Genomic DNA, 14,643 nt, shown 5'->3' on the forward strand with positions numbered 1-14,643 from the left:
ATGTCTTCCACTTGACTCTCAATACATGGGAGAAAGGTTAGCAGTGTGGACAGCAAGCAGTCACGTCAGGAGGGGAGGGGTCCCCCGGGCTGGGAGGGAGACTCGATCAAGTGCATGAGGGGCCTTACCCATAAGCGTCAGCTTCCGGGGCCTCTGTTTGGATGTGATGACTTGCAGAGACGGCGCGATGGACTGAATGCGAATGATGGGCTGGTTGGGGTCGTAAGTTCCCGGCACAGCCAGTTCCAGATCCCGGCACATCAGAAGTTTGGGGGAGACGTACTGCAGCTCTAAGGATGTGAGCTGTGAATAGTTACCACAGGGTTTAGCTTTCTGCCTCTGAAATGCTGTTTACATATTTTTCAATGGATTGCTAGTAGCCATGCCTTGTCACAAAGTCCGCAGATAGAAGTGGAGCCAGGTGCTGGGGACTTAGTATCAGAATGTTCACAGGCAGTGGAACAGAAAGGACTATAATGACTGGTAACCCTGCTAGAGCCATGAGATCCTACCTGAGGCAGCTGCTTGGAGATTCGTCTGAATACGTGGTAATAGAGGTCCCAGGCTTGGGTGAGGTCCTTGACATTCCCTGATTTCATGTACTTCCTGCACCATTCCTGGGCCTCCATTAAATCTCGACCATATGCCTGAGAGGGGAAGCAGGAGAATGCGCAAGGTGTCACTTGCGTTGACTAAGCCCAACTCTGAGTCCCCAGCAGGCAGCAGAACTGCTTGGGAGGGTACGCTGGCTGGATGGCACTGGCTGGGTTGCTCGGCAACTTTCCAGTCCTGGAGCCCAACCCTCAGAATGGCTTCTCAGGTAAAGTGAGGTTGGAAGAGAGACGAGATGGCCTTGTGAGGTACCTCGTGGTTTTCTAGTTAAAGTTTTGGAAGGGTTCTTGTAACTTCATGACAATTCTATTTCTGGTGTTTTATATCCTGTGACCTCCCTCCATCAAAATACATTTTATTCAAGTCAGCAGAAAGGTTAGAGGGAAAGGAGACTGCTAAGGACTTTGGGGTCCCATCGGTTCATGTTTTCTACCTGGTTAAAGGATGTTTCCTTCAGTGTCTGGGGTCCCCGCTCCATCATGGCGTGCAGGGGTTCCAGCACCTCGAACATGCCTTTCACGTTCCTCTCCCCAAAGTACAAGCGAGACGCCTCTTCCAGGCCTTCATGCCACATCTCGTGCCAGAGGATGGCCACTCGGATCAGCTCCTCACTCACCTGGATCAGAAAGGGGACAGAGGGACGTGCTCAGGGTGAGCTAAGCTCAGAAAGACCCGTCTCGGAGAAACAGGAGGAACTTCTGCCGTCAGAGGGAGTACACGGCCTCTCCCTGAGAAAGAAAGGCCGTCTCATTCGAGACCTCTGGTTGGTGGCTCAAGTGTCTCATTCGAGACCTCTGCTTGGTGCCTCGAGTCTGCCCGGACTCACCATCATGGCCTGCTGCACCAGGGTGTTGCTGTGTTCGCACATGTTCTTCAGGATTTTGTTGGCTGCGTTGTGCCGGGCTGTGGTGGTGGACTTGGAGGCCACTGTCAGTGGGTAGATGAGGGCCTGAAGCAAGCACAGAAGGAGCGTTTGCAAACGTGTAAAAGAAGGATGACAAGAGTATGGTGCTGACACTCATCTGAGTCTACCAGGCAGGGGCTGTGTGGCCTTGGGCGGAATTTTTTCTTTTCCAGAAGACCCTGGGTCCCTGAGCCTGCCAGCTGGACAGACCCTCCTGGGGGCAGGACAGGACTCTTGGCTCCCAGGGGCATTTGTGTCCCTAGAGCAGTTTTAGGAAAGGTTGATGGCCAAATCAAAGGTTAGTGGTTAGACAGAAAACTGCCCGGGGTCTCCACGCACCTGGGGGTGGTACCGACCAATGTCTGTGAGAAGCTGGTGGATAAGACGTCCCACCAGGGGCCTTGGCGTATCAATTCTTGCAATGAGCTGAGGTATAACCTGATATTCAGAAAGACACAGTATGCAGCCTATGAGATGTGGAAACAACTCCAGTTATTCTTCTGAGACATGAACAGCTCTTGCAACTGGTTTGATAGATACTGCTGGGCATGGAAATGGTTCATCCTCTTCAGTTCTCTAAAGGAACTGAAGAAAATATGGAGTCTTGACCTTGGGGTTGATCGCTGCTTCCTTACCACTGTATAGTGCCTGCTTCCTTGCTCCTCTCAACACTGCATGATTCCAAGAGAGAAAACGAGCAAGACCTGACCCATCCTCACCTGTACCCAGTGCTCTTACCTGTAATCCAGTGCCCTCATCTCTAACCTAGTGTCCTTACCTGTAACCCAGTTCTCTCACCTGTAACCCAGTGTCCTCACCCGTAACCCAGTGCCCTTACCTGTAACCAAGTGTCAATCTGGATTGCTTTCACCCCTTCCACTAAGGCTTCATTTACATCTGGCCAGTGACCATAATCAAACCATAAGGTGAGGACTCTGGAAAAGAAAAAGGAAAGTCATAGAAACTTTAATTTGCCAGGTTTTGCCTGTTTTGTCATCTTTGAGACTCTTTTGAAGAGAAGTGCTGGCGGGGTCCCAGGTCAGTGGCTCCAGTGTGCTTGGTTCCAGGAGCACTTAGGAGTGGGGTGGTGGTGGCTGGCAGTGCCTGACTGGACACAGACCATCCCCAGGGAAGGCCTATGTCACTCCAGACAACAGGGAGGGATCACCATGCCACCAGTTCACACATCTAAGAGAGGAGTCCATGGATAAGCTTTGCATGTGTAGGAAGAGTTGCCTCTAACACAGCAGCAACTAGTAAACTTGGCACTTAGCTGGGAAACCCCCAGACACAGGAGGGCTGGACACTGACAGCCTCTGGACTGACTGGCCTGTGCTATTTGTTTGGGCCTCTCAGAGTCACCTCCAAAAGCTGAAGGGATTCTAGCAAGTCTGAGAAAGAGCTGGGCTTCTTTTTCCTACATAACAGGTTACACACCGGAGTCCTCAGGCATTGCTCCTTCCTCTTTGCATATTTCACTCACATGAGTGAGGCCCAGTCAGCTGCGACTCTGGGATGTATTCATGGGGTTGGGGAGGGAAAGAGGACTTTATGGGTGACTCCTGTGACTTGCCCCTGACATGGCCCACCAGGACTTCCCTTCCTGATACCTGAGCGTGTCCTGGAGGTTGTTGCCTCGTGACAAGGAGATGGAACGGAAGAAGCCCTGGACAGCAGGGACAGTGTACATCAAGAGGGTTTTGGACAAATCCTGTTGGAATACACATATGTTAGTGACACTCCCACCTCAGCTTTCTCATCTGTAAAATGGGCAGAACAGCCCACTAAACAGCACATCTCCAAGAGTGGTTATGAGGATTAAATCAGTTAATGCACAAAAAGCCTTTAGATCAGCATCTGACATGTAGCAAGCACCCTGTAACTACAATGGTGCCCTAACTGTTAATATCTTGGGTTAAGAGTAGCTTCCTGGACAGGGCGGCAGAGGAGGTGGGGCCAAGGCCCTGAACATGTTGATCTCTGGGCTTATCAGCTGCCCCAGAGCTTGAACTGACTGCCCCAGGGGAAGTGGAAGGGGAGAGAAAAACAGTGGATTCTGCTGGGCTCTGTGCTCAGAGTGGGCCCGCAGATGTGTAGGCCACCCCCACACAGGTGCTGGGCATTAGGAGAATGAGCTCAGCTCCGTGGGAGGCATGACAAGGACCTCATTCTTCAGCACGGAGGCTACGTCAGGTCCCCAAACACAAATACACATACAGAAGTACTGTCTAAACAATGCCGGATGGCAAGCCATGCTTTCTGACTTCCTCCAGGGCTTCAGAGCAGAGCCTCAGGCTCCTGTAAGGCTAACCAGGGCTCCATCCTCAGGGCGCCTGGTGCCTGAGTCAGTCCGTGATAGTGGGGGGTTGGGGTTGGGGGGCGGGTACCTCAGTGACCTTCTTCTGCAGAGGAGACGGGGTAGGGCTGTTCTCGGCGCTCTCAGCCTCGCTCTCGCTGTTGCTGCCCTCGGTGCTGGTGGTGGTGGCGGTGGCCGTGGCCGCTGTGGTAGCAGCAGTGGCTGCGTTAGTGATGTTGGCCCCACTGGCGTGTCGCAGCTTCTTCTTCTCGTCGCGGGCTTGGTTCTGATGTTTGTAGTGGAGCACAGCCTCAAAGTTCATCACTGCCCACGCATGCCAGGCCTGGGGGGTGGGATGAGAGGACAGACACGGGGGCTATGACAAGAGCTGGGGCAGGAGGCTCGGGTATCAAGAGCCTCGAGGGGTGTGAGGCCACAGCTGAGGCTAAGCAAGGGCTGCCCTTTCTTCTCAGTGGTCAGTAAAGCGAATCCTCACTTCACTTCAGCAGAACACTTGGGAATGGGGCATTTCACTAAGTCCAGTGTGATCATTCATCCTGTGGTGCATCTGTTGCATCAGGGACTTCGGCGGGTGACATAGGATGAGGGCGGCCTGTGAAGAGAAGCACGCCACGGGCCTTGACTCAGGACCTCTTCATCTAGAGAAGAGGTTGCTCAAAGACCTACAAATAGGCAGAATGGGACAGGGGCAACGAGAGGGAGACAACGGGAATGCCAGGTGCAGGGCTGGGAAGGCTTCATGGAGGAGGGATTTGGGGCAAGTCTTGAGCCATGCCAGATGGGTGAGAAGGGAATAGGAAGGCACAGCAAGGATGTCCTGTAAGAACAGGGACGAAGATGCAGGTGGGCAAGCAGCGTGGTTCACAGAAAATAGACATGTGCCTGAAGCTCAGGACACACACAGGAGGGCATGGAATTCCCAACAGAGCTTTGAAAGATGGCTTAAGGGTCTTCCCTGAAGGTCAGTGGTTAAGAATCTGCCTGCCAACGCAGGCGACACGGGTTCGATCCCCGATTTGGGAAAATCCCACGTGCTGCAACTAAACTCGTGCACCACAACTACTGGGCCAGCACTCTAGAGCCAGGGCTGTGCGGCTACTGAAGCCAGTGCACCAGAGGCCTGTGCTCTGCAGCAAGCAGCCACTGCAGTGAGAGGCCCGCACACCGCAACCGGACAGTAGCCCCCAGTTGCTGCAACTAGAGAAAACCAAAAAAGGCCTAGCACAGCCAAGAGCAAATAAACAAGTATAGTTTAAAAAAAAAAGAGCTTAAGGAAATTCCCTGGTGGTCCAGTGATTAGGACTTGGTACTTTCATTGCTAGGGCCTGGGTTCAGTCCCTGGTCAGGGAACTAAGATCCTACAAAGTGTGGCTCTGCCAAAAAAAAAAAAAAAAAAAAGAGATGGGTTAAAAGCTGGGTTTGAAAAATTCCTTTGGCAGCAGATACAAAACAGATGATGGAGGAGAGCAGAAGTTCAGAGAGTGAAGGCAGAGGTCTTAACTAGGCAGAGAACAGTGGGAAAGGGGGCACACTAAAAGAACAGGCCAGCCATGGAGGGTGACTCGTGGTCACTGCTTGTCCCTCACACCTGGCTGAGGGCCTGTCAGAGATCAGTGGCCAGTGACTGCCAGCCAGAAGAAGCCTTTGGTGCTAACTACTCACACCTCTGAGGGTTTGAGCGGTAGTAATGCTTTGAGATAGCATTGCCTGGTGCACAGGGCAATGAGGAAGAGTTTGATTTGGAACTTTGTAAATTTGCGATGACAGCAAGACATTAAATAATTCACTCATAGTTGGAACTTTCTGGATAACTGGTATATTTCTTTGAATCCCTTGCTAAAAACCTTGCTTTAACACAGAAGTGTCCATTTTCCCAGCCAAGCAGAGTAGATGAATCACAATCAACTTCTACTTGATGAATAAGAATCCTACAGTGACCTAGGCTCAGCTTTCCCATACCTTCATTTAATCCACAAATACCTGTATATGTACAGTGAGCTGGGGGGTCACAGCAAACAAGACAGAAAGAGTCCTGCAGGCACGTGGGACTAACATGCATCACTGATGGGAGACGACAGCACAGACTCAATAGGCCCAGACTAAAGCCAGTTTTTTTTTTTTTTTTTTTTTTGATTCATTTCTTTCAGAAAAGTTGAAGGAAAGCAATCTGGTTAGGACACAGTTCTAATTAGTAAGGCTCCAGCTGGGCAAAGGTTCACTGGATATATTCTTCCAGTCCTGGACTGAAGCTGTCCTAGAGAGAATAATTACTGCTGCTTTCACAAAATGGGCATTTTTCAGATCAGACTGATACATGCTTAAAGCATGGCAAGAATTTTACTGTAGATGTTTCTAGGGCCTTCAGATGCAGGTTTTGACCCCAGAGGGATTCATTCCCAGAGTATTAGCAGGTTAAAGAGACACCGGAAAGGAGTGGATGACATCTGCCTCACAGGCAGTCTAACCAGGAGGCCCCTCAGAAAAGATATAAAAAACACATGAGAAAGCATGCTCTCACCGGAGGTGTGTACTTCCAAGACTTATTCCTCTACCAGTCAAGCTTTTATACATTTTCTAGTTTTCTCTATCTTCTTGAAAAATTTTCTATTATATAACAGGATGTTACTCTGGAAACAGAGCTTTCCAACAGAAACAGAAAGTTCAGTTCTTAGATGAGGAGCAGGCAGGGATGGGAATCATAAAGAAGCTGGGAAGGAACAGATGACCCAAGGGAAGATAAAGTTCCAGAGACTACAAGGGAAGATAAAGTTCCAGAGACTAACTGTGTGTCCACATGGTCTAGGAAAACAAGCTGCTAAGAGTCTGTAAGACTGGAGAGGGTATGAAGAAAAGGGAACCTTTTGTGCTGCTGGTGGGAATGTAAATTGATAGAACCACTATGGAGAATAGTATGGAGGTTCCTTAAAAACTTAACAGAACTACCGTAAGAACTACCACAGGACCCAGTAATCCCAAGACTGGGCATATACCCTGAGAAAATCATAATTCAAAAAGAGATATGTACCCCAATGTTCACTGTAGCAATATTTACAACAGCCAAGACATGGAAACAATCTAAATGCCCATCAACAGATGAATGGATAAAGAGGATGTGGCACATATACACAACAGAATATTACTCAGCTATAAAAAGGAACAACATCGGGTCATATGTAAACATGTGAATGGACCCAGAGTCTGTCACACAGAGTGAAGTAAGTCAGAAAAACACATAGCATGTTAACACATATATGTAGAATCTAAAAAATGGTACAGATGAACCTATTTGCAGGGCAGGAAGAAAGATGTAGATGTAGAGAGTGGTCATGTGGGCCCAAGGGATTGGGGGGGGTGGGACGAATTGGGAAATTAGGATTGACATACATATACTACTGTGTGTAAAACAGATAGCTAGTGCGCAGGGAGCTCAGCTCTGCTCTGGGATGACCTATAAGGGGAGGTGGTGAGAGGAGGTCCAACAGGAAGGGGATATATGTACACACATAGCTCATTCACTTCAGTGTACACAGAAACTAACATAACACTGTAAAGCAACTATATTCTCATTAAAAAAAGAATAAAAAGACAACAGCATCTCCACAGCCATGCACACACTCATGGTGTAATAAATCTTTTTCAAGTGAAAGAATCTCTCAATCTTTCTTTATCAGTCAGACCTCTGACTGACTAGCTCTTGGCACTCAAAGAATCAAACTCGTGGTACCAGACCAGGCCACCGAGGCTCTGCGGTGAAGCGTGAGCGCCCTGGGGCGCACTGGCCGGCGTCTGGAGGCAGCGGTGGGGAGCCCGGCTCACTCCCATCTCTGGTTACCTTGTACCAGCTGCGGTCGTGCTCTGTGGCGGCGCTGTAGTACTGCAGGACTTTGGGGATCGTGCTCTCGTTGATGCCCTGTAGGTTCAGCTGCCACTCCCCGAGTTTCAGGAAACATCTGAAAACAGAGAAACAAACCCTGTGTTGCTCCCTCCTTAGAAGAGCCGTGCTGAGGAGGACGACATCCTGGGAGCGCAATGGCCTTCCTATGGTTGACTCCAGGTCTACAGAGGCAACATGACTGAACCACCTGGATTCTCAGCCACCTGGAGGAAAACAGACAGGTTTTGGGCACCAAGTTTTTAAGGGATGGTCTCTTCTTGCTCTCTGTCAATGCTAACATAAACCAGGTAACTGGCACACTGAAGTCTGAATGGACCTGGCTTCCCCAAATTCATTTCGGTGGGTGGCAGCTGCTGAAAGTAATTTTTCTCATCAATTGCTTTACGGCTTCTCCCTTATTTTCTAGCTGTGCCATGCTACATGCAGGGATCTTAGTTCCTTGACCAGGAATAGAACCCAAGGTCCCTGCAGTGGAAGCATGGAGTCTTGATCACCGGATTGCCAGCAACGTCCTCCTTCATTCTTTGTATGATGGAATTAACAGCTAACGTTCACTGATTGCTACTCTGTTCCAGGTACTGCTCCAAGTGCTTGACGTTTTCTTTCCACTAATCCTCACACCATCCTGTTCCACCCTAGGGAAAAGGAATTCTTACTATCCCCTTTTTAGATAATGAGGAAGCTGAGGCACAGAGAGGGTAAGTAACTTATCTAAAGTCACACATCAAACCAGCAGCATTTGAAAGCTAGGAGTCAACTCTGAAGCTGGACACCAGGAGAACAGCACACGGGTGCTCTTGGGCTATTGGATCCTGGGAAAATAAGTGGCAGAGACTGTGGAGCCCTGGAAAAGGTGAGAGAGATGCAAGCAACTGGCTGCTCTGGGAGCCTTGACCATGACCATGGGGCAGAGGCCGCTGATGGGGCAGGGTTGGGGTGTGATAGGCCTGGCCATAGGGAGCTCACCGGGCCATGAGCTTGTGCAGCTCCTGCTTGTGCTGCTGGTCCTCGGTGGCGATGGCATGCTGGGCTTGCTGCTGCATGGTCTGAACAAAGTGCTGCATGTGCTGGAAGGCATCAATCTGTAGTAGGGCAAAGGCACAGGGAGTCACTTGGCGTCTGGCCCAACACCAGGGGAAAGGAACTGCCATTCACCCTCTCCCAAAGAACACCCTAGAGCATGGGGTAGGACAGGGGCAAGGGCATAATGCTGAGCGATGGCTGGACTTGTCAAGAGGATTCATATTTTTTTAACTCAAGGAGTAACTCTCCTTGGCCAACTGCAATTACTAGTTTAACAAGGCTTAGAAAATCTACTTGCCCAGCTTCCCCAAATAACAATCCATATGAAGTAATCGGAAATCACTGCTTAATTCACTATCAATATACTGCCCTGGGGGAAATCAGACTTCTTGGGAGTTGTTTCAGGCTAGTGAACCCTTAGTATTTGTTTAAGACACTGTATACCCTGGACACTAGCACAGGAAAAATTACAGTGTAAAAAATCGAATAGATCCGGGGACAAACCACAATGGAAAAGAATATAAAAAACAGTGTGCCTGGTGTGTATGCACACACATGTCTAAATCACTGCCATATAGCAGAAATTACACAACCTTGTGAATCAACTATATTTCAATAAAATACATTAAAAAGATCTGATAGAACCCTTAGTACCCAAATAAGAACACAGAGATGGGGTGAGACCCCTCATATATCCAAGTGGAGTGGGGAAGACACTAGCCAAGCATTTAGTTGAACAGGTTGGCTAAGAAGCAAAGGCTTCAGAGGGTCCTCAAGCAGTTCCATCTCTTTACATGATTTTATACAAAGTGAGCAGGAGGCATCTGAGTTCATAACAGATAGTGGAACTAGGGAAGAGTAGAGCCAGAGTCAGAGGTTTTGGACTCAGTTACAAGCCACTTATAAACCTGCCATGTCCACATGTACCAGCATCATGATAAATGGAGTCCAAACTCTTTAAAGGGCTTTAAGGATGAAGACAGAACACACAGACAGGAGAAGCACAAGTGGGAAAAACAGTGGATTCCAATCCACCGACACAGAGAGGGGAAATGGCATGGGACAGAAAATGAAAGAGAATATGTGTTCTCTGCTACAGGAAAGGAGAGAAAAACCCAACACTTCAAATAAATAAGGTCAAAATGATCTCCTTATAAATTATATAAGGTTTCCTTTCTTTCTTTTTTAAAAGTGGAAACATGTTAGTAATGATAGCTCTGAAGGAAAATGAAATTCCCTTGCTTGGGGGCCAGAACCAACCTCAGATACTTTTAATATATAAAGAATTAAGTAATTAATTGGCATCAAGAGACAGAGGGCTTCACCCAGAGGAAGAATGACGTGTCAACGCTTTACCAGGGAACTAATCCACACATGAGGACAGCGCAGACACACACATGTTCTAACACTTAACAAGACACCTGTCTCCCTCACATCTGCCTTTAGTTTCATTCCTCACCACTGGCTTTGAAAAATGAACTATATTAGCCTCCCACACCTGGGAAGTATAAGTATTCTTTTAGTTTTTCTTCTATGGAAACTACACTGACTAGACTTAAATCTGATTAGGGAGAGAAAAGAGAATTGACCTCTCATGACAAAGATGGAGGATAACTCTGGGGCTTCCCTGGTGGCTCAGCTGGTAACGAATCTGCCTACAATGCAAAAGACGTGGGTGTGACCCCTGGTCTGGAAAGATCCCACATGCTGCAAGCAACTAAGCCCACACACAAGAACTACTAGGCCTGTGCTCCAGAGCCTGGGAGATGCAACTACCGAGTCTACACACCACAGCTACTGAAGCCTGCGAGTCCTAGAACCCGTGCTCTGCAATATGAGAAACACTGCAAAGAGAAGCCCACACAATAAAGAGTGGCCCCTACACGCTGAAACTAGAAAAAAGCCCGTATAGGAACAAAGACCCAGAACAGCCATAAATAAGTAAATAATTATAAAAAAAAAACCTCCTTCTTTTCTTCATCTCCAGGAAATGAGGAGGGGGGAAAAATGATTCTTTCTCTCTTACAGATAGATCACTCACTTGGAGGATGGGGCTTCTCTTAGGCTGAGTGTGAGCTGGGCAGACTCTTCTGGCTCTTGACTGCCTGGGGGCTTGTGGGCAAGAACTAGGTTCTTGGCTTAGTGAAGTTTACAGAAGGAACCAGACTGTCTCTAGATTCTGTGAACTGTCTCTTCTAGAAGAACACTGGCCATACACCTATTGCCTGATGTTTTCCTGCAGAAGGGGACCTGCTTTTCCCCATGTCTACCTGACTGAGGCAAGGCAGAGTCCAGTCCTTATTTACAGAGGAAGAACGTAATGCTCAGAGAAGTAAAGTGACTTGTTCAACAGCACAGTTAGTATTAATAATCAGTCTTCTCGGAGTAGCTCCTGAACTCTTATGAAGATGTGGCATCTCTAGTTCCAGGCTTGAAGTTCAAGCACCTAATTTTAAATTGATTTCTAAATTTTTAATCCATGTGGTTTTGTGGTCTGCCTCCAGAATGTGGGCTCCTAAGAAAAGGCCATAATCTGTGAAGTTGGGCTGTAGTCCTATGTTGAAAGAAGCCACTCCGTGGCTGAGATATTAGCCAAGATATTCCTTATGCCTGCCTTCGGCAAGACTTTCAAAGACTTGGAGGCTACACATAGGAAGGAAACCAGACTACATTCAGATCCAGCACCTTCTGTTTTTCTCATTTGCCTGGAGGAAGAGCAGGCTTTGAATCAGAAGTGCTCTGGCCTGGGAGGCACACTAAACAGAGACTAAACAAACACGTCCTCCCAAACAACAACAAAAGAGAAAAACCTTAAACTGCACATTTGGAGAAGGACACTTGGGCCATTACTTTTGAAGTATGCCCCAATCAAAGACAGGACCTGGGTGCATGGCTGTGGCTCCCACCCTGGGTGGCATTTAGAGTCACAAAACCCAGTACCCACAAAAGAGGTCAACTCCTAGCCACAGTCCAAGGATCTCCCAAGTGGGCCTTTAGCTCAGACTTGACTGCTCTTCTCTCATATCTCCCACAGCCATGGCTTCAGTGGCTGCTCTATGTTCCTTCCTCACTTCAGGGACACTGTGGGCACAAAAGGGAGAAGACAGCTGGGACTTCCCCCTCTGTTTCCTTAGGAGGATGATGAGGAGCCAAAGCAGGTGCTGACGGTGCCTCCAGGACCTACTTTGGGTTAATCACCACCATCAGCCAGGGAGATTGTTTTTAAAAATAAAATAGAAAAAAATCCCACCAGAAGTCACATGTATTTCCCGAGGCCCTGTCTGTAAATAAAGTCAGAGGAATACCACACTGGCTTCAAGATGAGTTTCCTCTCTGTTTCTAGCATTACGCCCTGGGTGTTGCTGCTTGTGAATCTAAACTGACGAGTGCAGAGGAGACAAGAAGTCTGAAAAACCAAGTTGGTCTTACGAAAGCTTCAGTCTGTTTTCATAAATACACTGCTTTTTTGGGTACTTCTCTTAGGGAAAAAAACAAAACACACCAAGAAACCATGCTTCTTCTGTTGCAGCACATTCTAGCTGCTCATAAAAAAAACTGTGATTACATGCATTGGTTTGGTCCATGGGTATACGTGCATCTCCCCGAATGTGATTCACTTTTTGAAATCTGGCCCAAATAGCCTCCCCACGGAAGCACACTCCCTGACATGGTGGTTTGGACACTGTCTCCTTTCTGGCCTGGAGGAGGCAGTGAGAAGCAGACTAGGCGAGTGTTCTACAGAAACGTGGTCTGCTGCTGCAGTCGGGTACAGACCTTGCGGGCGCTCTTCCACATATTTTTCATGTAGGCGTAGGTCACCTGGGGGTGAACTGTTGGCAGAGGATGGTCAAGTTGCCGAGATGGATCAACTCCCAGGAGCAGCACTAAGGTTTTGTGAGCAAGTGCCTTCAAGACAAGGGGTCAGGTTAGACACAGGACTGGACCAGGAGCAGGGTGCCCTCCTCAGCCCCCACCCCAAGGAGGGGCGGGACACTCACCAGCCTGCCACTCTTGCCACACAGGCTTGCGTACTTGAGCCAGGTCCTCATGTCCTCGTGAGGGCTGACGACGAGTGACCGCACCATGAGGATTTTCTGCCAGTCCTCCACAATACGCTGGCAGCCCTGGGATGTTCACAAGTGAGGATCAGATATGTGCTCTGCTACATCTTACCCCCTCAAGGGCAACGGTGAAACCCACCCCGAAACAAAAAAAGAGATTCATTTTTATAATCTCATATTTCTCAAGAGAAGGGTATGTGAGTGAACGCCTCTTAGGAACTTTTCAAAATTCGAGAAGCTACAGAGCAAGACCTCTGGAGCCTGAATCGCAGCCCATCCACTTACTACCTATCGCGACTCTGGATAAGTTACTTAACCTCTCTGTGACTGATCTGTAAAATGGGATAAGAACCATACCAACTTCATGGGGCTATGGTGAAGTTTAAATGAACTAAATTATTTAAATTTCTTTTCTGCATTGTAAATAATGTATTTTTAACTTTTTTTGCCTCAGTCTCTCTGGTTGAAGATGACTATCGCTGACAAAAATTAAAGATGTATCATTCAAAATTTTAAAAACTACTTAAGTGTAAAAAAAAGTTTAAATAACTGAAGTTTCAACTGATGTTATTTGAAAGTTGGTGGCATTTATATTCCTGAAATTATTAGAGCCTAAACTTGCACTCAGATCTTGGCCTTGTCTTTCCTCTTCATTTTTTTTTTTTAAATATCTCAGATCAAAAACCATACACAGAAGGGAAAAGACCTCATTCATTCACATGTATAAATTCTTTTAAATTAAAAACAGTGAACTAATCACTATCAAAAGGGCCAAGTTAATTTTATATTAAAAGACTGTTGAGAACACAGTAAGCCTCTCCTCCTCTACCTTCCTGATAAAAAATCAGATGCAGAGACGAATACTGGGGGGACGGGGTTCTGAGATCTATCAATTCATCAGAGAATTTCATGAAACCAAACAAGCTGTCTTCCATGGAGGTAGGTCTAAAAGTCTAGCAACAATGGTTGAAGGCTTTAAAATAACTTCACAGATAGTTTTTATTTATTTATTTCTGGCTGTGATGGGTCTTCGTCGCTGTGCAGGCTTTTCTCTAGTTGCAGTGAGCAGGGGCTACTCTTCATTGCAATGGCTTCTCTTGTTGTGGAGCATGGGCTCTAGGGCAAGCAGGCCTTAGTAGCAGTGACATGGGGACTCCATAGTTGTGGTTCCCAGCTGAACAGTTGCAGTGAATGGGCTTAATTGCTCCACAGCATGTGGGATCTTCCCAGACCAGGGATTGAACCTGTCTCCTGCATTGGAAGGCAGATTCTTTACCACTGAACCACCAGGGAAGTCCAGCTGCAGGCTTTTAAACATGACAGGACACAGACTGAGTCTGAATAAAGAACCCAAGGCAAGAAAAGAACCCAATGCAAGTAAGGCTGACCTCTCATACTGTCCCATGGGAGCTACTGGCTGGGGAGTTCAGCTGAATGGATCACAAAATGGCAGTCTTCCAGCCTAAGCAGTTAGTTGAGTGTTCGGACAGCAAGCCATCCATAAGAGCCAAATTCCTACTGCAAAGTTAACACTGTATTTTTAGCCTTTGGACCATCATCTTTCATCCCATTAACGACAATGATTTGGAAAGTTAGAAAAACAGAACAAAGTACACTGAGTGACTGTTTTGGTGACTTCTCATCTGCCAGCTTCTCCCACATGCTGAAATCCCTTGGCTCTGAAAAGCAAAAAGTATCTTCTGTCTCAAGGTAGGAAGGTCACGAAGGCCTAAGGTGATGATGGTATTATGGACACAGTAAAGTCAAACATGGGTCTCCCTTCTCCGAGACTCGTCTAGTCCACCCCCTTCTAAGTCTCTGTCTGGTCAAA

General features: G+C 47.6%; 1 protein-coding gene and 1 long non-coding RNA gene across 2 annotated transcripts in view; one reads left to right on the forward strand and one right to left on the reverse strand.

Annotated features, from left to right (window-relative positions):
• Positions 1 to 14,643, reverse strand: part of MTOR (mechanistic target of rapamycin kinase) — a 123,538-nt gene that overhangs the window by 13,589 nt on the left and 95,306 nt on the right. The window contains exons 35-46 of the mRNA XM_005901305.3: positions 12,750 to 12,875; positions 12,526 to 12,657; positions 8,695 to 8,810; positions 7,666 to 7,783; positions 3,904 to 4,155; positions 3,127 to 3,227; positions 2,355 to 2,451; positions 1,856 to 1,954; positions 1,439 to 1,561; positions 1,046 to 1,228; positions 513 to 647; positions 129 to 303 (exon numbers count right to left, since the gene is read on the reverse strand). Coding sequence (XP_005901367.2) covers positions 129 to 303; positions 513 to 647; positions 1,046 to 1,228; positions 1,439 to 1,561; positions 1,856 to 1,954; positions 2,355 to 2,451; positions 3,127 to 3,227; positions 3,904 to 4,155; positions 7,666 to 7,783; positions 8,695 to 8,810; positions 12,526 to 12,657; positions 12,750 to 12,875 — 1,657 coding nt within the window. The remainder of the gene's footprint in view (positions 1 to 128; positions 304 to 512; positions 648 to 1,045; positions 1,229 to 1,438; positions 1,562 to 1,855; positions 1,955 to 2,354; positions 2,452 to 3,126; positions 3,228 to 3,903; positions 4,156 to 7,665; positions 7,784 to 8,694; positions 8,811 to 12,525; positions 12,658 to 12,749; positions 12,876 to 14,643) is intronic.
• LOC138991273 (uncharacterized) lies at positions 7,707 to 11,046 on the forward strand. The gene is made up of 3 exons (XR_011467288.1): positions 7,707 to 8,303; positions 8,399 to 8,581; positions 10,321 to 11,046. It is a non-coding gene; the product is annotated as an uncharacterized lncRNA (long non-coding RNA).

This window comes from Bos mutus, chromosome 16 (assembly GCF_027580195.1).
Source record: "Bos mutus isolate GX-2022 chromosome 16, NWIPB_WYAK_1.1, whole genome shotgun sequence".
Lineage (NCBI taxonomy): Eukaryota > Metazoa > Chordata > Mammalia > Artiodactyla > Bovidae > Bos > Bos mutus.